The following is a 25,943-nucleotide window of genomic DNA, read 5'->3' as shown; positions in this document are numbered from 1 at the left end:
CCGTATCTTTTGAATGGATATTCTCATATTTTCACGGGTTTCACATTTTGGGGTGTTTATTGTTCACAGTGAAAAAGTGAAAACTGCATAATTTCATGTTTTTCCAGGAGTACATTTTTAAACGGTCGCCTCTGAAATGGGCCGTTCAGAACAGCTGCAGGTTTCTACGTAAACCTTGCTTTGGCTGAAATCGACCAATCCTCATTCACCGTCATTAACCTCAGGCTGCCTTCTTGCTCTAGTTGTAGTCAAGTCGTTGTCAAGATTTCAACGCACCATTCCGATACCTCCTGGTGATTCTGGCTCGTACAGAATAAACGATCCTAGAGCAGCCATGTTTTCTACAACTTTGGAGCGACAGTGCAGTGCGGCCGCTGACGTCGGGGCGGGGGCTACACAGTCACTCCAAATACTGTCAGCCAATCGTGGCTAAGGTCTATCCTTTCAATGGCAAAATGGCTTGTTCGTATCAGGAGGAAGGAGAGGCTCAAAAAAACAATTTAAAATATATATACAATTTTTAAAACGAAACAAACTTTACCAACGTGAATTTAATTTAGTGTTATTTATTTTGTAGAGAAACTAAGGGAGAATTTCCCCTTAAATAACTACAGATTATTTTTTCAGGCTTTTTTGTTTCCTGATTTTGTTTAATTTAGAAGTTTTTTCAGATTTTAATGTATTTCATGTTTAAACTGTCTTCAATGGATGAAGAATTAGTAACTTGGTTCCTAGGCCAATGTCATTACCATATTACTGGAGAACAGTAAACAAACACACAAATGACAGTCGTGTGTATCTACCTCTGATGCAACAGGAATGTTGACCATCTTCTTGGCGGTGGCCACGTGGCCCACAATGCCCATGTCCAACGGGTACACGATCTCACTGTCAGGCTGCACCAGGCAGTCATCAAACAATGAGTCTTTATGGACATTAAATAACCTGGAGGTAAAGAAAAAACTGTTTTATTATAATGTGCAACTAAAGCAGTTTTTATTCTTTCATTTCCATCTCACATATGTAATTACAAAGCTTGGAATTTGGACAAAACTACGTTACCAATTTTCCTCTACACTTCACTTTTTAAATCCCCAATGACCTGGTTGCGAGCTCGGCCGTTCCGTTCCTCTGCCGGTACATGAAGAGGCTCATGCGGTCGGCCCTCATGATGAAGCTCAGGTGTCTCATGAGGTTGAAGACGGACTTCTCCATCTGCAGGTTGTCCTGGATGTCCCGCACCAGATCAAAAAGGACCTCGCTCTCCTCCACCATCGACAGGTCGTGGAACTTGCTGAAGTCCACCGCTGCCTTCCTGTTGTTGTCCAGCAGGTCGGAGATGACTTTAGGTCGGAAGTTGATGTCGTAGTACTGCTTGGCAAACTGCGGGTTTGCATCCAGGAACTGCTCTGCTGCCGCTGCATCCACCATGGCTGCTGCTGAGAGGGAACAACTTGAAAAGATGCTAGTAACGTTTGTTGCTAAATGGTTAGCTATTCAGGATCAAAGTAGGGAATGTCTGGTTGCGGCAGGTTCAGCAAAACCTTCTTTCAGTCAACAATTACTCTTGATGTACCGAGCAAGGCATTTAACAGAAACTGATCCAAAAACCTTCCACATAAAGCTACATTTAGAGGTCATGTTACTTTTTGCTAGCTTTGGTCTCATACCACTCCAGCATGTAAATATCTGACTGTTTGACTGCTAAAGGTTTCACTGTCTTCAACTGGTCGCCAACTGTGTCCTCTATAGTTTGGTGCACGTGGTGTAAAAATAGTTAATGATAGCACTGAGTCTGTAACTGACAGTGAATGTGCTGTGAAATGTCTGTAAAGGCTTAATCCAAAAGACGTTTCACCTCTCATCCGAAAGGCCTCCTCAGTTCAAAACTGACTGGTGGACGGAGCTAGAAATATAAGCCTTTGAGAGAGTCCAGTTGCCTTTTAGATTAAGCTTAGAATGGGCTGTAAAACCAAAACAATGAGCTGAAAGATGCTAAGAAGCTCAGTAAAGTCGTTTCACCATACTGTGGCCCTTTCCCAGAACAGGCAGACATATCAGAATATTTCCAGTTTGCATAAAGATTTATACCACTTAGAATGTCTGAATGAATTCAGGTCTGTCTCCCACTGACATGCTCTTATTTGAAAAAACTATGTAATGAAATGAAAAGGCAACTAAATAAAACAGTGTTTAAAGCATGTATCTTTCATGGCTCTGTAAGTATTAGCTTAGCATTAGCATTATAAGCCAATAGAAATATTGTTTTCTCTTTTCTTAATTTCTGTGTCTTTGACTTTAAGTCTTGTTGGCTAAAGAAATTCAGATGCTTATTCTAAAATCACATCAAAATAACAACAACGTTAATGCCAAAATATTCCTGCAAGAAAATTAAGCTGCTGGTTCTGCAAATCGCTGGGTGTTATAACAACAGGTTATTTTATACTGATGCTTACTTATGTCAGTAAACAGAAATTCATCTACAAAATTAAATTGGATAACATACAACTCCCACCTGTGTCACACAGATCTAATAGATGTTAATAAAACACACAGTCCTACCTGTTGAAGTCCTTGTATTGTCTCCTGCTCTGTGTTTAATCCCTCTGTCCTGCTAACCAACTCCGCAGGTGTCTGAGAAAAGAAAAGGGATTACAGAGATGGTTTTAAATGGTCATGTGTGAACATAAGCCTGCATCCAATTACAACACTGGGATTATGATACCTTCCATAGTGTGATGAGTCAACCTGAGATTCCTTTCTCTGTCCCACAATAAGACAGTATCAGCACTTACTGTAGGTTTTCTCGTGCAGTGTCGTGAAAATGAGTACTCGAATAATACATTTTCAACGTGCACGTAGTTTTACACTTCTAAAAATCGGAATTACACACACTTGATTTGGTCTCAGTGAGGAGTCATTCAGGAGCACATTTTTGTAAATCATAACAATGCCAATTCTGAAAAGGCAGGATCAACAGGCTGTCATGTGAGTCATGTTGAAGCTATTGTTACAGGTGTGGCTGATATTTAGGCTTCGGTTAGATCTAAACTGAACTAAACTAAACTATACGGATGTAATGGCTTTTAAGAGCTGGGAGATTATATTACACCTGTAAAATGTCCTTATTTTTATTTTAAAAATGTTTCTTTGAAAGAAAAAATTAGGTTTGTGAGTTTATATCAGGAGACACTTGAGTGACTTTATATCCATAATTTAAGAACAAAAGAGTCAGTAACTATTGGCTTTAAAAAGGTTGTTAAAAGATGTTCGTTTCCCATCACTTCTCATCACACACCACAAACTGTCACTATACTGCATAGTAATAAACCATATGCCGTGTATCTTGTTAATCTGCTCGTCATATGGGAGCTCAGCAAAACTGTGAGTCTAACCAAGACTCACCAACACTTCTTATTCGACATTCCCCCAGTGCTTTTTGCAATAATGTAGTGTGAATAAAAACAGCATTGTATTACAAAACTTCTCCTAATGCTCATTATCGTATCTTGTTCCCCTCCTCTGGTGATGAACCGCAAACATTAGTCACCCTCTCTCAGGAATCTGAGACAGAGGATAACAAACAACGCAACAGGTGACAACAAAACAAACCCTGTAACAACTGTACAGCTGCTTTCACTTTTATGATGTCAATCAGGGATGGTCTGGTCAAAGAGTTCCTATAAAGCAAGACGAGTGCTCACTGGCCCTGGATAATCCTTCACCAGCATGAGTTACAAGAGTGTTTGGGTCTTTAGACTTAAAAAGAAAGAGGTTGGAACACGGCTTCCAATTGATTCCTATTAATTGACTCTTCATTATATACCAGATATTTCTACAATTCGTTGTTGTTATCTTAATACAATAATAACAAAAATATTAACAAACTTCCTGCTAATAAATTCTGGATTATTATTTTCTTTAATGTAAATATTTTGCATTATTTTCTGTGCAATATTTTATTTTCATGTATATATATATATATCTATATATTGTAATGCTAACTTATCACATAAGGTAATTTTAATTTTTCTGTGCAACTATCAAACAGTCTTTTCGTATAAAGTGAAAGATACATGTAGCTAAATAGCATGTACCGGTATATTTTTGTGATTATTATTTTATCATTGTTATTTGCATTTTTTGACTCGTTAACTCTTTTTCCTGACACTGACCCTTGAACTGCTGTAACAGGAGAATGTTCCCCAGTGATGCATGAAGTGTATCTTATCCTATTTTAAGTTAGTGGTCTTATTTTTCTTTTGAGTGAGTCATCTTCTGTACAGACAATCTTTGTCTCAGTGGGTCATGTGACGTACACTACGCGTTCCATGAAACGTCATCACGCACGAAGCAACAGCTACCTACCCGTGTAAAATGAATTTAAAGCGGAATGAGTCTCGTCTGACCGACTACAGCCTACTTTTACCTATTTAAGTGAACCACGGCTGGTCCGAGCACAGGTCAGTTACTTTACACTTAAACAATTGTGTTTTTGTACTGCTTGGAGAAGCAGACTTGCATGTTCATTTACTTAAACGCTTGTTTGCTAAAGTTTGAACAAGTGTCCACGTTGACAATTTGTTTACAATAGTGCCCATTCACAGGTACGCGAATGCAACGTTGGCAGGTCCTGGACTGAGGTAGGTTAGTTAGTTAGGTAAGGGTTATTTTAGAATGCAAGATGTTCAATTTAGCGGTTCTTTTATATGACAACCGCCAGATACTGCCATTTAGTAATGACTTCATTTATCCGCACACACTTCCTAGTATTAACTGTCTGCTTTTAAATAGCCTGTGGGCAGTACCAATAATCTCATTAACACACCACAACACATTAGACTCCTGAGAAACAAAACAAGGTGACGCTACTGTAGTCATGTCAACGTTATAGACGTTTTAACGTTAAAGAAGACTTGTTTGCATGCGCCATAGTGATGGCAGTGAAATGAGACGATAACTCGTTAATGCAGATGAGACACACTTTTCAGTAGTCATGATTTGGAAAGGACCACTGGGAAACGTGATTCATGTGTAAAAAGGTTTTCTTTCAGGCTTTGCAGTATAAGGCCAATGCTCCAAGGTGCCAGTTGGTATTAAGATGCTTTCACATGAAAGTAGTCATTTTAATGTTGTTTAAAATGCTGTAAACCAGGTCTTTATTAAAGACTTTGGTAACCAAATTAAGCCCAGCATTTCAGTCAGTTTCAGTTTAGTTTTGACGAGGGATGTGCCCATTAACCGGCATATATATTTGGAGGAGATCAAAATGAAAGGAGCAAAAAAAAAGCAGTCTGGCTTAGGCTATTTGAGCAGTGAAAAATGTGAAATTGAGAATATAGTTAAATTGCCGTTTTGTTGGCTGTTTTTGATCATCATACAAATTCTACTATTTGCTATTTATTTTTTTCATTTTAAGTTAAACATTTCCAGAGAGATCTTGGTTATTAATATCTCCAGGTATTAGGCAGCTGTCTCAGGCCAGAAGGATTTTTCTCCCCCGTGCGTTGCAACGTGTGTTTTCGTTTTCTTAATCTGTTTTTGTTCTCATTTTAATCTTGTTGGTTAACCAGTTATTAACCGTTAAGAGTGTCATTTAACCAGTCAAAAACAAATTCTAAGTGCACATCCCTAGTTTTGACACGTGGTGGGATATTTTCCCATCAAAGTATTTTGTTTAAACTGCAGTGAACTGGCTCTGTGACTTTTTCTAACAAAATGAAGCCCAGTTTAACCAAGTTTTAGATATTCTACCTGCTAAATGACCAAATGCAAACTTACAACCTTTTCCTTGCTAATGAAAAAAATAATTTAAATAACACGTATCACATTACATAGGTTGTCATTTAGCCAAGACTCTTAATACTTGTATAGAATAGAATAGAATATCTTTATTGTCATTGTACAAGTACAACGAAATTGAGTGCAAACCTTATTTGTGCTGACAAGAACACATAAAACAGTAAAAAAAACAGTATATATAAAAATTAATTTGTCCTAAATTTGGTAGATATCTTTACCGGTGATTACTTGAGAGGCCTTTTTCTGTGTAAGGGTCACTAAGCTCGTATGAATAAGTCCAAGTGTCTCATTTGTATTATGATGTAACCTCAAGAGGACATATTTCTTTACTTTAGAAAAATGTCAGGTCAACACCCACTGACCTGATATTAGATATCACGTCTCCTCCCCGTCCACCTCACTTCACACTGCTTCTGGAGTGTCATGTGGTTGTTACTGTAATGAGGTGCCAAAGGTTAAACGTGCACTCTAGCAGATGAGCTGGCATGTTTTATATTTGAAGTTCTTCTGTTTAATCATTCATAAAAATGTGATTTGAAGTTTGTATGACTACTTGGCTAAACTGAACTCTTTCTCCAAATTACAACAGATCGAGCTCGATAAGGGCTCAATCATGACTCTGGGAAAGGACTGCTGCACAACAGCAGGCGATGGAGCTGAGAGCGACCAGCAGCAGCCTCTCATTCTGGAGAGAGTGGAGAAAGAAACAGACAAAAACTGGAAATCAGTCGTTTCACATCGGCTGAAAAAACACTGCTCGTGCACAGCAAAGACAGCAAAATCCAAAATACTGGGCTTTGCCCCGATGCTGACATGGCTGCCACACTACCAGCTCAGGGAATGGCTGCTGGGCGATGTCATGTCAGGACTTATTGTAGGGATCCTATTGGTCCCCCAATCCATAGCCTACTCCTTATTGGCCGGTCAGGACCCCATATACGGCCTCTATACGTCCTTCTTCGCCTCCATCATCTACGCCATCTTAGGCACTTCCAAACACATCTCAGTGGGCATTTTTGGGGTGCTCTGCCTGCTTGTAGGTCAGGTTGTTGATAGGGAGTTAGCTTTGGCAGGATACCTCACAGAAAGCAGTAGCAATGTTAGCAGCATCCTGCTGGCTGGCCAGGGGAATATCAGTGTCGGGATGGATTGTGACCGAAGCTGCTATGCAATCACTGTGGGAGCTACAGTCACCTTTACAGCTGGAGTGTACCAGGTAAGTGAGCGGGGCTGTATTTATAAGTTACACAGACAATTAACTTTTCCTTTCTTGTTAGAAAATGACAAGAAGGTTTAAACAGTTTTGGAATTGCTCCAGTAGATTGCTTCAGCGGGCAGCTGCAACAAGGCTGTAATCGTTGCAGTTTAATTCAATGGGGCAAATGCAACCAATCAAACTATGTCTTGTTTTTTGAGAGGCTCAAGTTGTTATTCTGAGTGTCAGGCAAAATTACGTTAAGGTTAAGCCACTCACTCCTGCTCATCTCTTTCTCTCAGGTGCTCATGGGTATTTTCCAGGTAGGCTTTGTCTCCGTCTACCTCTCTGACTCCCTTCTCAGCGGCTTCGCTACAGGAGCCTCCCTTACCATCCTCACTTCGCAGTTAAAGTACCTTTTGGGCCTGAAGATCCCCAGACCCCAGGGCTGGTTCACTCTGATTAAGACCTGGTACAGCCTGCTCACCAACCTGGGAAACACCAATATCTGTGACCTGGTGACAAGTCTGGTGTGTTTGCTGATACTAATACCTACCAAGGAGCTCAACGATCGCTTCAAATCCAAGCTGAAGGTAAACAGATAGATTGCAGTTCTGCATGTTAGTAGCTGTTGTGTGCACATGCAAGACGTACAATTGCTCTTTTGTTCATCCTGTTTGCTCACTTAAGCAATCAAGAATCAGCTAAGTATGATTAGCTACTTTCTGAAATCATTGGCCATAAAGTACAACAAACTTTGTCCCAGAGGTTCCTGTTCCAGTCTAGGGTAACAACCAAACATATTACAATGTGTGTTTTTGGACCCGACAGTGGTGCTAGGGGATGCTGGTGTGGTTTGGTCGATCCATTGCTTCTTCCAATATGAAATAACCTTTGATTTTTTTTATCTTGCATGACCATCAGGTCAAGTGATCTTCTTGAAATTGGTCCAGCAAAGTAGAAAGTCTAAGGCATACGATATAATATGGTAATTTTTAAGCTTCTGCCTTGAGGTTGTAACCGCTTATGTTTAGGTTACTTTGTCTGAGGTTAGGTAAATGTTGCATTTTGTTAAGGATTGGGGCACATTTTAGGTAGAACCTCCATGTCTGTCATTCCTGCTAAGGGATGGATGAAAACACAGCAGGCTCAGCTCAATCTCAGAAGCCATCAGCTATCGGCTATCAGAGGGCGAGGCAACAGCCAATGTTTTGGGCCATTGGGTGCAGCAAATGAATATATCCTTATATCAAAGACTGCCTCTTCTGTCCGTGTTCTTTGTTTAAATACTGAATTGCGTAGTTGTGTGACATCATAAACGACAGGATTGTTATCTGCACTCAATATGCAGATCAATGTGAATATCAATAAAGAAAAAGTAACATGGTCGGCAGAGGCACTTCAGTTTGTTAGCCCAAAAGTGGTAGACAAACTAGAAGAACAAAATGGCTCTGTAGTTTGAATCCATTAAAGAATTGTATCCTTTGCTCTTGTCCTTACCCAGGCTCCAATTCCCTTCGAACTCTTTGTGGTGATAATAGCAACGCTGGCTTCTCACTTCGGCCACTTCAACACTGAATATGGGTCGGGAGTGGCCGGAAACATCCCAACAGGCTTCCTACCTCCCCAGATGCCCATGTGGACTCTGATCCCCAACGTGGCTGTGGACGCCTTCTCCATTGCCATCGTGGGATTTGCCATTACCGTCTCGCTGTCAGAGATGTTTGCCAAGAAGCATGGTTACACAGTGGACGCCAACCAGGAGATGTACGCCATTGGCTTCTGCAACATCCTGCCGTCGTTCTTCCGCTGCTTCACCACCAGCGCTGCGCTGACAAAGACCCTCGTCAAGGAGTCCACGGGGTGCCAGACTCAGGTGTCTGGTCTGGTCACTGCGCTCGTCCTGCTGCTGGTTCTTCTGGTCATCGCACCGCTGTTTTATTCCCTTCAAAAGTAAGTATAAAATCTGTATTAATAATCAATTTGAGTCTTCCTTAATTATTGTTATTGCAATATAATCTAATTAATAGATAATTTGTTTGTTTCCGAAACGATAACCTGCACACTAAGTAGAATGGACAAACAGCTTCTGGATGGTCTATTTTAATTTTAACTTTCATATGTTACAGATTAAACTATATCATAAAGCAAGACTTTTACATACACTGTTACTGGATGGGAGAGAAAGACGTCGTTAAAGAGTAACTGACAAAAGGGAAACTGGTCAGGGCAGTTGGGCCTAACTCGACTCGCCCCAGTAATTTCACTGTTAACAGCAGGCTGATCCGATTGGCTAGAGTTAGATTCTCCTAACAGAGAAAGAGAAAGACTTGTTCATACAGAATGGTGTCTTTAACATTAATGTGGAGTGGCATCATCAATGTAAGGCGTTTGGGGTAGACAGTAGCTCAGTCTGTAGGCACTTAGAACCCGAGGGTGGCCGGTTAAAGTTCTGTGCGACTACATGGCTTTACGTTTTTGAGCCCAGGTCGATACATTTGTTGATTCACAAAAAAAGAAATGTTCTGAATACATTTTATCTGCAAGGAATAATTGTCCATTCATCTGTCAATATAACTGAGTATTTGATTTTAAATGGCAGTACTGGAATATTTCAAGAAGAAACTTTTTTTTAATATGTAACACCCTTTAGGTCGACATTGAATCTACAGATCAAAGTTTAATGTGCTGCATTCAAGCAAACACACTTTTATAAGCTAAAGTAAAAGTTGAACCTGATGCACTCCAGGCTTTAAATGAGTTTCACACATTGACATGTTGTGGTTAAACATTTGCTTTTGGTTCTTATCTTCTTTACCATGAAAGGAGGTTTCAAGATTAGACAGACAAATACAGATAACCTGCGGTCAGTTTGTTAACTTCAACTCCACAGAAGCTGTGTTTTACTTTAAATATCTTCAGGCAAAGTTTCAGTGACGATAGAGGTTTAAAAATGACATTTCAGTTCTTAAATTACAAGAAATAATTAGTGAATGAGGGAGTAGATGTCAGTTAGAAAAATATGAATGAATTGCCAACTAGGGCAGCAAAGACTTTTAACTCCATAGAAGATGTGTAAAAGTCTTGTGTGAGCCTTGATCACTGATTCTTTCTCAGCTGAGATTGTAGCTGGTGATTTGCACTGATTTGTGTCACTAACAGACACACTTGCTGCTTCAACTGATAATATGGAACGTCTTCATCAATAATGTCCCACATGTTCAAATCTGTGTAGCTTTTTGGTCTCTTGAGCTGATTCTGTCTGTTCCTCACAGCCTTTGCTCTTTTAGTCTTTTTGCCTCAAATTAAAACAAATGCTGGGATTGAATTTCTATGAAGGAGCGTCGGCAAGTCGGCTCTGCTCTGTCCTTCACGCACCTTTAAAATCCAGCAGAGAGCATGACAGGAAGGGAATGTCCTGCCTGCCCAATCTGATTGAGTTACAATATGCAATTGGTAGCCATGAACATTTGGTCCTGAGCGACTACATGGCTTTACATTTTTGTCCCTAGGTTGATACACAAAAGTAAATTCTATATAAGCAATGTCCTCAATACAATTTATACGAAACTCCTACGAGGCACTCTTTAGGTCAACATTGAAGACAATCTAAAGATCAAAGTTTAATATGCGATATTTAAGCCTTACACATTAGCATGGCAATCACACTGTTATTTGAAGTTAAACCTGATCGACTTCAGACTTCTAAAAGCAAGAACAAAAACCCTTGAATCATAACCACAACTTGTGAAACTCATTGGGAGAACGAACTGAAACATTTGCTTTCTTGTCTTGTTGACCATGAAAGGAGGTTTCAAGATTAAGCAGACAAATACAGATAACCTGTGGTCATAGTTTGCCCACTTTCACTCGACAGAAGCCGATGGTTAAAATGCTTTATAACGTCCTATTTCTGCTCCCTTATTTACAAGAAATGATCACAGATAAAGGAGCAGAAATGGGAAGTTAGAATAACAGGAATTAGTGAGCAACTAGGGCAGTTATGACTCAGCAATGACATAGTGAATCTGGATGTCATTGCCATGTTTGCCTTCCTGCCTGGCTCGTGTGCTCTGTGCAGCCTGACGCAGCCATACATAGGCTACGTCAAAAATAGAACAGGCACATAGTATAACGGGAGTAGAGCAAAGTCCTTTACCTCGAGTGTCTGCAGTCAGCTCCAATGGCTCAATCGCTGCAGGAACGCGATGCAATCATCCCTCCAGGAAGTTTCGATTTCCTGATCACAACAATTAACACAAGCTCAACCAATCCCTGTGCACAATCTCGCAATGTTGTCCACTCACTGCAAAGTTTACACACATTTATTAGATTCCAGCAACAATGACAGACCATGTGTTCAATGTTCTCTACACTCTTTCAATTTTGTGCTTCTATCTTCACTGATTTGGAGCTTTTTTGGTTACCAAGAACACTCACCATAGTTGCATCTATTTCTGCAATACTCATATCCCCCAGAAAGTCCATTGGGGGGAAAAAAATGCCTCAAAACATCTGAACGTGCTTTGCAACCTTTTCAAAAAGCTGCCGCAAAATCATTTAAAGTCGCAATAATCTTGGAAAAAAGCCTGTGAAATCCTCGAGGGACCGATTAAACACTTTTAAATGGCAGACAGAAGTTTAAAACCTTATAGCTGACGGCAGTGAAATACTGTGAGTCATATTTAAGTTTTCATACAGCAAACATGAAGTGACCTCCATGAACTTTGTCCTGCTTGTTTTCTTTCATCCTTCTCCTGCCCAGGTGTGTATTAGCGGTCATCATCGTGGTTAACCTGCGAGGAGCTTTACGAAAGTTCACCGACGTTCCCCGCATGTGGCGTGTCAACCGTGTCGATGCAGCCATCTGGTTGATCACCATGGCAGCCTCTGCGCTAGTCAACACTGAGCTGGGTCTCCTCGTTGGGGTTTTGGTGTCAGCGTTCTGCGTCCTGGGACGGACCCAGCGAGCCCAGGTCCTGGAACTTGGCCGTGCTACAACTAGGGAGCATTACGAGGACCTGTCGTCTTACCGGGGCCTTCGAACACATCCTGGAGTGGCTGTTTTTAGGTATGGCGCTCCAATTTATTACGCCAACCAGAGCTTGTTCAAAAAGTCTCTCTACAGGTGTGTAGGGCTCAATCCTGTGAAGGAGAAAACCTGGCGTATGAAGTTCAACAAGAAAAACAAACAGCAGGGAGAGGTCAAAGGAGTCCAAAATGTAAAGTCAGAGGAGGTCGAGGCTGGTGCCTCAGTAAATTTGATGCTCAATGATAAATCCCACAGCTTACGCAGCTTGGTTATCGACTGCAGCTCCATCTTGTTTCTAGACACAGCTGGAGTGAATGCTCTGAAAGAAGTCCGTAAAGATTACGGAGAAATTGGGGTCCAGGTTGTCCTGGCTCAGTGTAATGCTTCAGTACTGGACGATCTGCAAAGAGGGGGATACTACCCTGATGAAAAGGGTCCTGATGGTGCCGAGAAAAAAATGTTTTTCACTATTGAAGATGCTGTCCATTACGTCCAGAGCCTTTCAGCTCCTAATGGAGACTATGACAGCAAATGCTAAACAGACAATCTGTCCAAATATGTTTACACACATGCAGTTTATATCTCACACATCACAGAAGAAAAATCCATTGATGCCTATGTGCCTTGTAATGCTACGGTGATTGTTGAAGTAATCCTGCACCCGACCTTTAGAGGGTTTTTTTAATACTCTTACAATATGTTAAATGCTTAAACCTTTTTTTATGTCTTTAGGGCAGAAAAGAAGAAATTGCAACCCTGAAACAATTGTGCATGCCACGGTGAACTGCGATCGCCTGGGTAAATAACGTCATGTTATTTTAGGTTCGGTAAGACAACTGAAAAATGCTGTCCTTAATATGTATTTTTTAAAGACACAGCCAAAGCTATCCTGAACAGGGATGTACTGTAACTAACTGTAACACATAATGCTGCTTTCACTGATACCAGTGATAATCAAGGGACGGTTATTTTTTCCTATGGGAAAGACTTAGTCATGTTTACAAAGCCATAAAGCAGTGATGTTTAAGAATGATAGAACAGGAGACTCTTCTTCCAGCCTCGATGCATCCAAACCGCAGTGTCTTCAGTCATGCTAATACAGTGCCTGTACTGACCAAATGTATACAGAGTGAATGTTTCATATCCGGTCCTGTGACATATGAATGCTAGTCATCTTTCACTCTTACAACTTCACAACTCTTATTTTCTGAAGAGCACCATTAGTTCACGCTGCACAACTTTGTTACTGTAGCTTTTCCTTTAAACGTTGTCAGTTATTTCAGGCGAACAAAAGGTCTGGTACTCGATGCGTCACTTTGATTAAGTACTTTATAAACTTTGTCAACTATCTGTTTGCTGAGGGTGGCAACGTTACTGATACAGCTTTAGCCGTGGTTAATTAAGCTTGGTAAATACACAATTGATTAAGATAATTGAGATTTATATGAATGAAGGTGGTTTTGTTCAGTTTAATGTGGATTTATGCCTGCAACAGCTCAAATTACATTTCTTTGTGTGGAAGAGAACAGCTCGTCAAACTACAATACAGTTATTATACATTATTATTATTATTATTTAAATAATTGACCTCATTCATTTCTACCTTTTAATACTAAATGCCTGATTATGTGATTGTGTTTTTGGTTAAACAAGTGTCATGTGGAGTTTTCAAAGCGTTGCAGTGCTATGGAGAAGAATGGGTCTCCGTCACTGATTGAGCATGAGACAAACAAATCAAACAAGCATTATACTATTCAACCGACCTACAGTTGGCAGTAATGCGGCACAAAGTGAAGAAATATACCAGTAAACTGCAGGGAAGAACAAAAGCAAATGTAGCCAAAGATCGGCTTTGCAATCGTTGGAGAAAGCAAAGTAAAACATTGTAAGGCATCCAGGATACACACGGTGAATTTTGAGCATGACCTGTTTGTTTACGAGAAAGCTCCACAGGGCACCTTTTAAACAACACCCCAAGCATTAGAGCAAAAAACAAAGACAAGATGTCCTTTTCCTGAAATCGTATTAGCCTTCGCTGGAGGGCGTTTGAGGTTTTGGGCGGAGCAGCTGCTGAACACCTTAAAGCCACGAGGTGCTCAGGAGCAGGAGGAAATAGTTTTGCTCAAGGGTATCTGCAGGGCGAATACTGTCGCAGGGGATTGAATCAGATCATCTTAGTCCAGGGCAGCCAGATTTATTTGAGATTCCTCTCTAAAGCCTTCAACATGGTCTACTGACTGAACTTTAATTCAGACAAAGAAAAAATAATCTGGCTGGACTTCTGTCTTCCACTTCTAAGAAACAAAAGGGAGAATGAACTCGGTGGATATTTGTATCTCGTCTACATTTGCACTTTTGATGAAGTCGTTTCTGTAACCAAAATGTGTTTTAAACTGCCTTGTTACATCAATGTATAGCACTTACAAAACCTTTACTATCTCCACTTTAAAGTGATAATCTCGAAGATTTCCATGTAAATAAATGTCTGTACAGTAATCTACTATGGCTGAACAAACAAAGAAAAGATGGATGACTACAGATACAACTTCAAAAATAAGTGAAAATCCAAAAAAAAAGAAATTGGACGCTCAGATGAAGCAAACCGTCAGCCAGGAAAATCAATGGTTACATGCGACACTGTCCGCATATCTGGGAAGTGTGCGCCTGCAATTACCGTTTATCGCCATAGGTGCCGCCAAAGAGAACGAAACGGAGATCTTCAAGATTACTACTTTAATGTTCTTTCACAAAGTAATGACATGACGCTGCTGTATGAAATGTAAAAACAACAGCACCCCACAATACTGAAATATACAAGATGGTTGGAGCATACCAAAGATTAGATACATTCTAATATTTCCACATATATCAAACAAAAGCAAATGATCAGTGTAGCATTGTTTGTTTCCTGTATAAATATATTTCTTCTTCTAGAAAAAGCTTAACATAGGTTTTAGAACGAGCTTCAATTGATTATATATTTTTAGTCAAAGAAATATGTGCCTTAAAAGCAAGCAGTAACATTTTATTGTATGATGTGTTCCTGTTTTAGTGTTTATTATGATACCTCTGGGTCAAGGTGAGACAATCAGCAACTGTCTGTTTTACTAAATTTGTTTGTGATTCATTAAATATTGTCGATAGATTATCTGCTGTCTCAGCCCAAAAGCAGCAAGTCTATGCAAGCGTTTCATGTTATGCAACTGTACCAATATGAATGTGTTTTACTGTCACCAGCTGAATGCAGCTCTGTATTTACAGAACCAGGCTGACAATCATTAACTGATCTGCAGGAATGTTGATCTACGGAACAGAAATGTTAGGACATGCACTCTCTTTGCTTCTGTTTTTACAGCCATGAAACCCCACCCTTTAAATAACCGTCTTTTTTTTTTAGCTCAGGGACACGGCCACAACCCATTCAACTTTAGGTCAGAGTTCATGACCCTGTTTTGGCTGACATCATCTCAGGATGTCATTTGTAGAAGTCATCGCTGATTGTCAAACGGTTTTAAGATATAAATTTTGACTTTTTTCCTCTTCCTGTTTCGCAATCCCAATGACAGAGACTCTTTATTCCTCCATCAGTTAAGTGTAGCTGCAGCTCTTGCTAGGTTAAATCAGTCCATAATACCTGATACAAGTTTGATGGGCATGTAACCGTGATATGACTACCTTCTGCAACTTAAAGCTGAATAATCATTGGGATTCTGAGGTTTGTCTTTTTAAACTGAAATGTTTTATTATATCTTCACCTTAAAATGTTTGTTTTATGTTGAAGTTGGGAACGATGTACGTCTTTGTAAGACCTCGTCTTGGAACTCATTTTGGGTTTTCAATGTCTGAGAGAATTGTTCTTTTTCCTACAATATTGTTGCTGATATAAAATGGGAGCAGTTTATATTTATAGCTGATTTTATGAAGCTCCATATTACAGAGAGCATATAAAATGAATTATTGCTTTGTTTTGCTGCAGATGTGCATTTCATCACACTGTAGAGCCTTTCAACTCCTGGATGTCATCATGCACTTCTAATAAAATAAAATATGTTGTTTAAAAGTGTTCAGTCAAGGATTTAAAGAACTGTTTTTGGCAATTTTTTGGTTCTTTTTGTTTCAAGGTTGGATATTAATTTGAACCAAACCTACCGATCTGTGGCTTCCTGCAGAACACTGATGCAAAGCAGCCTTAACGAGTCATTTGAGAGGGACAGCCTCTGTCTACACATTGCTTTGGATTTAGTGAAATGCTTTACAAACCGATTGCATCAGTGTCTTTGTCTTTAAGGGTTGCTTCTCAAACAACTCTGTACTCGGCAAACACAATTTCTGACTCAAGTATGAATTTACTCTTTTATGATGCAGCCACTTCTCTCCACGCTCAGTGTACTTTGAATGGGAGGTTAACTTAACCTTTAAAATGATGTTTGTTTACAAAGAACAACAAACAGTTTAAGAGTTCGTATTACGGCCCATTTAAAGGCCTGACTTGCTCTCCTTTCAGTTCCTAACTAATGTCCTGGAATATTTCCTTTTCCTAACACGTACATTAAATGAAAGTTGAATGCTTTCACAACAGCACAAGTATTAAGTATGCCGTATACTTAGGGATTTAGTTTGCACACAGAAAACAAGAGGAATAATTTCACTTTAGTTGCTTCAGAAAAAGAAAAATTAACTTCTCAATTGGGCAAGAATAAACTAAAGGATGTTAAATGACATTGCACTTGTTCCAACACCTCTTATAAAGACTTTCCCCTGATGACAAATTACAGGGGACAATAGAAGCAAGACAAAGGTCAATGCAGGTTTAAGATCAATGAGAACCCTTGAAAGTTTAGTGTCGTCTGGTCGAGTCTGGGTCTGTTAAATTCACAAGACAACGTCCAAAAATGGGTTTATTCAACTCTCATTAAAGCTCCTTTTCGTAATCATGTTGCCACATACTGACAACTGAACACTAACTGAAGATCTAATTGGATTTGCAAAGAGGAGTTAGCGCTTTCTAAAGATGTAGCTTTCAACAAGTAAAACGAATCAGGTCAAGCCACACCAGTCCAACGTGAGATTTGCATGACCTTCCCGTTACCTCATAAACGCTTCTTTAAATGTTAACTTTTGTTCATACAGCGTAATTACATTACAACACCTCTGGCTGTGGTAGCTCGTGCTCTGAGAGAACACACCTTACACGCTAGGAAGACCAGTTTCTATGACCTCTTTCGAGGACAGCAGAAATCATAAAAATCACCACCGAAGTTGAGGAAAGAGCAGCCATTACAGCAAGAGAAGGGTAGGAGGAAGGCCCAGACTTCTGGCAAGCAACTTTGCACTACAGTATATTTGGTATTTTCTGTGTTGCAACCCGTCTCCCTGTTCACCCTGAAAACTATTTACAGAAGAGCTGCAAAAACTTTGCAGCTCACTTCCATTGTACTTTTTTATCCTGGTATCTTTCATCGTCTTTGTCACTTTGCTCAGGCATCAGACAAAGAAAACAAGATATTGATGAGTAATTCAAGGTGAGCGGGGACCCTGAGATGCCCCGTCTGTACTCTGAAGCTTTAGTCAATACCCACTCAGGCTCTTTGTAAACTTTCAGAGGCGATAAGAGTTCATAGATTTTAAGTTTGGGGTTTCCTCGTTATCTCTTGCTCTTATCGTCTCCCTCCCTTTCAGTCTGTTCCTCTTCATCTGCTACTTTCACCGAGGTAGCTTCAAAGGAATTGTGGGGAACGTTTTTCAAGGCCTCCTCTCGTACCCACACAATCAAATGCTAAATGGTTGAAGTATTGAGTCTTGCAGAACCGATCAAAGCCCATTTTAGTGTTTGTTATCATGTTTGAACAAAGTGTGTTGAACTGTCCACATGACTGATGGTGTTATATAGTTTGATTAAGAGCTGCTTGTATTAAGATCTCCGTTATCAAGAGGGACTGTTTGAATAGTTTGCTGATAAAGTCGGTAAACTTAAGAACTTAGTAAAATAGAAGTAACAATGAGATTCCAACCACACACAAAACTCTCTACTACGTAAGTAAATATTCCAGAAAATGTAAACTTTCTGCAGTCGCACTGGTTTAGGATGATCTTTGTAAACTCTGCTCTCTGCCTAATCAAAGGCAGTGACTTTGTTTTGCCACCAGGGGGCAGCGTCGTCCAGGAATTTTGAGAAGACGAGTGATTTTGTGAAACTAGGAGGAAGTGTGATTTCTATTTAGCTTAATACATTCTAACATTCCTTTCAATACTGAATATGTATTTCTTTAAACTTTTATCATTTTCACTCCTCACAGGGAAACCAAGTCCAGACTAAAGCTGGATGTCTCTCTTGATTTTAGATCAGTGGATTGCTTGCACACATTTAAACTGTTAAAAGTGTCTTGTCGCAATATTTACCTTCTTAATGTTACCTGTTACCCTGAACCCTATTTAGAACTCATTTCGTCAGCCCTTTAGATGCTGAATACACTTGTATTATACATATCTGTTGCAAATTTAATGGAAGACAATTTTAAGTAGCTCAAAATAATACTTTACTTTAAGTCCGTCAGTTTCCTTATATTTTCAATATACTTGATACTTGATACCAAAAACAGAGCAAATAGGATTATTAAAGCTTTATGGTTTGTTTAAAGAAGACAGGTTATACAGTACGATTTGTGGTTCTTAGAATAACATACCGTATATATGAAAATAAATAAATTAAATAAGTTTTGTCTAAAATATCTGCAGAATGTCTGGAGCGACCTCTCTGAGTTCTAGCTGACTGCTGACTGTCCTCCTGAAAGCTAAATCAGGTAAAAGTAAGGGACCAGGCAGGTAAAGAGACCCAGTTGTCTGCAGACGTGAGTGCATTCTCTTTCACAGCTTGTTGCTTCTCGCAAATTACATTTACTTGGAAATAGCACCTGTGATGATTGGTACACAATGGAAAAACTCATGCACAGGACGAGGAGAGCAAATTTAGCACTTCCTGTCTGCATATTCTTTTTTATCGCCAAACCCCGAGCTGATTTTTTTAATTAAGCGGAGGATAAAACTTCCCCACTGGAGATACAGATGAGACCAGGTGTTTCTTCCTCTGGCGGTGATTCAGATATTGTTCTTATCTGATCCAAAAATCACCTACACCAACTTCAACTTCTGATTTCTGTGCCAAGATTTTAACTTTTTCAATTTGTTACCGAAATAACTCTTTCTTTTGGGATCAACGAATGTATATACCCGACTAATTCAATAGCACAGATCCCTGCTGCAAGTCAGCCACCAATTATAACTCAAAACGGGTGTAAGAGCCAAGGCTGCTATGGACGAGGATGCAATTAACATTGTTTTGGCTGACTGGATAATCAGCCATAATTCGAGCCAGAGAAATGCAGCAGGGTCGAGGCTGCAGCGGCTGACAGGCAATGCATCCTGGTATATGTAGGCACTGAAGGCACCGCAGTGAGGAAGGACACTCCAGTTTCTCAGTCAGTATAACACACTGAGGAACTTTTAAGGATTACATTTAATATCAACGTTGAGTCGACATCCATACAAAACACTGTGACAAATTACTTCTGTAAAAACTTTTAGCTGCCTGAATTAGACCTGAATCATCCAAACAACACTTGTTTTTGTTACGGTGAAAAAGGTCATTTTGATTCTACACGAGCATTTCTACGTGATTTTGTCACTTGAGTATGAGGAGGAGTTGTTTTTTCTTACTTCATACTTTTTCATGCGGCACTTTAAACTGTGACTTAGGTAGAATTCTGTTCTCCAAGTCCTACTTTGCTCGGTCACTAACCAGGCTAATATGATGGCCATCGAAAGGTCAAGTGGTACCAACGACACATTCGATTTTCAGTTAAGTCTGGACGATGAGATGCTGCAGTGGAAATTTCCAAACTCTTTCTCCCTACAGTTCAGCAGCGCGTCCCTGCTCACCTCTGTGTTTTCAATTTGTTTTATTTGCCATGTCAACAAAAGCCGTTTCATCCCATAATGGCTGCGACCTCACACTTCTTTCATTTCTTTGTCATTTTCTGTGTTTGAAAAGCAAACAGAGAGGGAGGGAGAACGCCGGAGAGAAAGGCTCGTGGATAAAGCACTTGTCATCCAGAGGGATGTTTGTTTTAAGCTGTCAAAATCCCAATATTCTGTGCGGGTACATTTCTATATTTCAGAGGTTTTGGACAGCAGGAGCCAGCAGGGGTTTTATGTTTGCAGTCAAACACAGTGCAGTTTTATCACCACTCTCTCGCATCAGCCAGCCCTTCTCTCTTCTTCAGACGTAATACGTTTCTCAGATAGAGCCGTCAGATCATTGTCTTTTTTCGCCAAGGAAAGAACCATGGTAAGTAACAAAAATGTCTGTTCAACCACCTTTTTTCATAAAAGCTACTTTGCTTTACTAACAAAGCGATAAAAGGGTGGAAGTTTCCTGATTCAGACATAATATTTGAAGTGGACAATAACTAGACTGGGGTTCAAAGGTTCTCACATAACAGCAGCTACATGCAAATCTTTGTTACCGTCTCGTTTGACCAGAACACCAGATGGGCGGGTTAAGTTTCACAGCATCAGCACAAATCACACGGTGTCAGACAGTGTCAGGACAGCTGTCAGTCACAGAGATGGACAATGACGTGCCTTTGAAAAACTTTGCTTCACTTCTGTTAATATTCTTGCAAACATTGTGCTGTCCTATGAGGGTCGAACTCCAACAAGTTGGCATTTTAAAAAGGATCCGTTTACCCGTATCACATAACCCATACGCACACTAATAAGAGCGGAGATAATGGATGGATAAATGGATTTGCTGACCTCTTAATATCTGTGCGTCTTGCAATCTCAAGTGATGTGTCACTATTTCCACTATGTAAATTTCCTCTACTATCTCTATCCATTGTTCTTGGGTAGGGGGATCCACTTTACCCCACTTCTGTGTGACATTGTCATTTCCACATTCACACTAGGGATTGTCCAAATCAAGTTTCTTATGCCCCAGATCCCAGTTCCAAGTCTTTTTATACTGAGGATCAGCCAATATCTAGGTTTGATCTGATATTTGTGTTTCCCTCGATAATACGGCTGCACAGTGTACACTTCAAGTATGTTTAAGTAATTAAAATTTAAAAAACAAAGTATAAAAAGAATGAACTGGCTTGGTGCCGTCTCTTGGGAGTTTCCCTCACCTTTAAAAGGATTCCCTCCTATAAGTATCTTTGCCTGATTTACTTGATCAGATCTGTACTCTGGTGAGTGCTTCTCTTTGACGTCAGAATGGTTTTTGCTCGCTGCTACAATTTGTTGCAATAGTTTCGGCAAGTCCAGAAAACAAGCGGCCATTTCCACAATAACCTGAAGGGAGAAGAAGAAGATTGACTTCTCAATAACTGATGCTTCTGACAAAAAAAGGAAAGATCAAAATCTTAAGCTGAGTTGATAACATGTTTTTACACACATCACAACTTTCCTTTATATAACTGTATGATCCAGATAATCCCTCTGGTCTTAGCATGAATCATTTCCGAGTTTTGTGTGCACATTTTTAGCCGTTATAAGTGAGGAGAATCTCCCACCAATTAACAGCAACCTAAGAAGCGTCCATTCTGAAGCGTATTAATTCTGAGCCATGATTGGGCTGGCTTAAGTGGCCTACAGGGAGCTGGAAGGGACACACTGAACTGCAGCGAGCAGATGGCGTGGAGGAGGCCGAGGGCAGCGACACACACTCACTGACACTCACATGCATGCACAAGAGATACACTATCATGCACACACACACACACACACACACACACACACACACACACACTCTCACGTGCATAATGACCCCTCTGAGCCCCCATCACAACCCCAAACACCCCGTGTCATCCACTGACTAAAAATTAATGGATCAGTGGATCAACTGGGGATCACTGACTCACACAGAAACACTATCAGTGGACCACCAGGGGCTCTGAGCACACATCAGCCAAAGAGCGACTGTCAGACGGGCAGTGTGACTTGGCTTGACTCTGTGTCGATGCCTGTGGGACAACATTAAGAGGCAGTCAGCGGGACCAACTGTAGCCTCTGCATGCACACGACCGGAAGCCAGAGACGTGTTGTGTTTGGTGAATAAAATAACAGCTGAAGGTATCCACCATGACTCATTTAGTGTGTCGTGAAAAAACAGGAAATCAAATACAGACACGCACGTCCCTCAGTGGGTGCTGGAGCCAAAACAATCAAGTATATCAAAAAAATATATCAAGATCGTCACACCAGGAAGCTCCCGTAAAAGCGTTGCTGGAGCAAAAAAATAATCTGTTGTGGATTATTACTGTTTACCAACTATTTGCAGCTTGTACAACGATCACACTCGAGGTCGCGACGTTGTACTGAACATCCTCACGGCTGTGATTATCTGCAGCCTCGTGCCTACGACCGAAGATGAGAGGAGTACAACAGCACGACCTCGAGTGTGATGTTGCTGAAATTAACAAAGGCTCCTCACCGGCTCTTCAGTTCATCCTTGTTTCCATTTCAAAGAGAAACAGAGAGAAAGAGAAAGCCTCTTTATTTTGCTTCATGCAACCTTAATGTGATCATGGACACTAATGGAATCAGCAGCACAACATGTATTTTAATGACAGTCAACACTGCATATGTCTGTTTTTCTTTTACTGCCATCTTCCCATGGATTTGTTGGGACAAGTGTGATGCAGAGAAGTTGTTCAGCTAGATTTTCATGCCTGAAACAAACCCAGTTACTTGACAGATATTTTATTTGTAATAATAGCAGCTTTGGAAGCTCCCCCCTGCTGGCAGCTTGCTATCTTCCTGCCTGCTTTAATGTCAACTTCAATTTCAGTGAACAATTCTGAGAAGTATTTGAAGAGTTTTTCTTCGGCTTTCAGCTCATCTTCTGACAAAAAAAAAGTCTGTTGATCTAAAGCAGTCTGTGAGCCGTTAAGCGTGCTGCCTCATGTGCAGTCAAAGAGAGAGACGGAGAGGACAAGTATAAAAAGAATTTAACAAATAGAGAAAAACTGCGACGCTCACATGCTCTGAAAAGCTGACAAAGTGGCATGATGTTTCTGTCTTCTAGTCTGGTGAACATTGTTTCCTTCCCCACATGTACTTAGTATGTCTGAACATCCAAAGCTCTAGTCCATTCATATTATATATCAAAAAGTTTGCACACTACAAAACGCATAACATAAAATGTTGTGAGTTGTGACGTTTCAGTCCTTTTACCTTTTTAAAGTGCTGAAGTTTAAACACTGAAACACGTGCAGGTGGTGGAGACAAATCATTGTAATTTAAATAATCAGAATCAAAGGGAAGATGTTAATGTCACACCACATTAGTGTACATTAAAAGTAGGAAATAACATTTTGTGAGGTAAAGTTTGCCCCCTAAATTTTACAACACTTCATGGGCACTTTTAAAAAATGGTAATTTGTGCAAAAAATTGTTTTACTGTGAAGTGAGCCCAGAACGTGTGAGAGAAAACAGAGTGGTGTAAGTATTTAGTTTATTTATTTATTTATTTTTTTAATAAATAGCCTTTGTATATGTTCCCCTCAAAAAAAATTAGCAACAGATAGAGTCATGTCTGTGATTGTTCATGTTATTCATCAATCACAATCCATAGTTTGCCACACGGAAACGATCGAATAACAAAATGTAATTATCATGGTGGATCAAAGATGCTTGTAAAAAGTATTCCTTTAATTCTTGGAGTACTATATATATTTATATAAATATATATATATATCTATATATATATATATATATATATATATGTCTATATGTCTATATGTATATATGGTGATGTTGATTTAAATTATTTTGCACCCGTTTGCTCCCTTTAACAAAGTGGATGTCCAAGGCCGTGTTTGGCTGGGTGAGCCCCGCATGCTTTAAGACGAGAGTCGTCTTATTCACCTCTCCAACAACAAGCCAGCGAAATCTTGTTGGCAGTTTTTGCCCCTTTTTCTCAGGGGAATTCTAAGTCTCTTTGGGCATTTTTGCACTTTGCCCCCCTTAAAATTTGAAACATTTACAAAGTTTAAGACAGAATTGTTCTTATATTTTGTGTACAAACAGCACAATTAATCCTAACACTATAGCTGTGATTAATATTGCGGTCTTGCTTTTTAAGTTGCCCTCTTAAAAACTGTGGCTTGGGCATGAAGTGATTCAGAAAGGACACGAATTGAAACCCTTAATTCTTTCCATATTTTAGCAGAAGCACGGTGAAGTAGATTTACCTGATGAAAGAAAGAAATGGTTTTACAAAGGGAGCAATGCATTATTCCTAACTTCTAAGAACATCAGATTTTTCCTGGTCAAAGCTGTGAAACATCCAGCATGTGCAGACATCAGTTATAGACAATGCCTGGAGGGTGACTTAAGTTTATTTTGTACATCCTATCTGCAGTCTGAAACAATGACTCTCAGCAGTAAGGTCTGACAGGAAAGCTCATCCATCGTTATGTTGGAGCTGCTGTATGACACCCGTTATCATAAATTCACTTCACATCAAACCTCACAAGCTGATTCTGCAAGAGCGGCAAAAGGAAAACTTTAACTTTGATTGGCGGAAAGAAAGTTTTATGATGCATTTTGTTAGGCCTTTGTCACAAATGACTTGAACAAGTGCTGAGTAGGAGATCCTGCAGCCCAGGAGCATCACTTTCAATAATCTTTTAAGCAAAGCCCAAATTGCCTCTTTCCGCTCTGGCCGTTAAAACACTCGTCCATCTGAGGAAAACGGAGCATTCATGCTGCATATTGACTTTCCTCACTCAATACCTTTAAATTGTATGATTCAGTCTGAAGAAGTCATTTTTTTTAATGATGTTTCTGCTACCTGCAACACATTAAATGGAGCACATTATTTTTCACAGGGCTAGATCTCATTTTAGAAGCTTTTTAAGGAGAACTTGCAGATGCTCTCTCTGTTAGCTCCATTTGTGTAAGCTGAATCTTTCATGCTGATTTAAGGGGGTTGTCTCCCCATCCGGGCCCACCTAGCCTACATCCAGAGAACTTTCCTTCATTCAAATATAGGAAAGTACTTTCCCAGATCCCCACTCTGCAACATGTAGGACAATAGATTACACTCCTCATAACCTCCAACAAACATGCACTTCTACTGTATTGCTGCCCAGAGTGAATCCTGGATGCATCTTTGTCAGCCTGAAAAAGTCCCTGTGCATTCAGACAAAGGACGCCTCAAAGAGCAATGACTCAGTGATACCAACCCTCATCCTATTTAACTTTCAAGGACTATCCACTGAACTACTATAAAATACAAAAATCTAAGCAAGAACCTTTCTTCTTCTCAAAACATTATAAGTTATGCAAAATATCCTTAGTTTATTTGCAAAAAGTGCAAAAACGTTGTTTAAAAAGCCTGTGGAAATCTGTGTCTGCTGCATCTTTGTCTTTCAAACACTGTTGTGGTCCAGATATAAGACGTTTTTTTTTCCTTGACGTACATCGGAAAAAGTGGGATCGTCTTATATTCTGGTTCTAGACTTTTAAATGCCAATATACATTCACAGCAGTAGACGGCGCCACCTATCTCTAAGCAAGTGTACACCTCATGACTGAGGCCAGCCGTCTCTCACAACTACAGAGCCGGGGGGTTGAAAGATGGAGAGACACGGTGATCGTCCGGAACAAAGTGACTTAAAAGTCGGCCAAGTTAACCGACAACTGAGGCGGAATTATGATGCTTATTTTAAGAGAATTGTTATCAATGCAGCAGAGTCATTAAACAACTGCCCAGCAGCCAGAAAATACGGTGTCACAGAGTTTAATGTCTGAAGACGGCGAGCCCAAAAAGATAGTCTGAAAAATGCTAACAGTCTTAGCTAACAGATGCTAACAGAGAAAATCATAACGTGGTCATCAAAGCGGCCG

General features: G+C 40.0%; 2 protein-coding genes across 3 annotated transcripts in view; one reads left to right on the top strand and one right to left on the bottom strand.

Moving 5' to 3' along the window:
* The window catches only part of pde6a (phosphodiesterase 6A, cGMP-specific, rod, alpha), a 30,454-nt gene extending 29,023 nt beyond the window's left edge, over window positions 1–1,431 (bottom strand). For both annotated transcript variants that reach the window (XM_069669987.1, XM_069669988.1), the window contains exons 1-2: window positions 1,103–1,431; window positions 804–945 (exon numbers count right to left, since the gene is read on the bottom strand). In XM_069669987.1, the coding sequence (XP_069526088.1) occupies window positions 804–945; window positions 1,103–1,431 (471 nt within the window). The remainder of the gene's footprint in view (window positions 1–803; window positions 946–1,102) is intronic.
* A 4,984-nt stretch (window positions 1,432–6,415) lies between these two features.
* Window positions 6,416–12,567, top strand: slc26a2 (solute carrier family 26 member 2). The gene is made up of 4 exons (XM_069670248.1): window positions 6,416–7,018; window positions 7,300–7,590; window positions 8,502–8,950; window positions 11,763–12,567. The coding sequence occupies exons 1-4, from the start codon at window positions 6,416–6,418 to the stop codon at window positions 12,565–12,567; spliced, it is 2,148 nt and encodes a 715-aa protein (XP_069526349.1).
* The last annotated feature ends 13,376 nt before the right edge of the window (window positions 12,568–25,943 follow it).

Source organism: Semicossyphus pulcher, unplaced genomic scaffold (assembly GCF_022749685.1).
Source record: "Semicossyphus pulcher isolate SPU_LCO1_2020_fin unplaced genomic scaffold, fSemPul1.0.p SCAF_2, whole genome shotgun sequence".
NCBI classification, from domain to species: domain Eukaryota; kingdom Metazoa; phylum Chordata; class Actinopteri; order Labriformes; family Labridae; genus Semicossyphus; species Semicossyphus pulcher.
The sequence above is the reverse complement of the archived record's forward strand: the minus strand, read 5'-3'. Positions and strand labels throughout refer to the sequence as shown.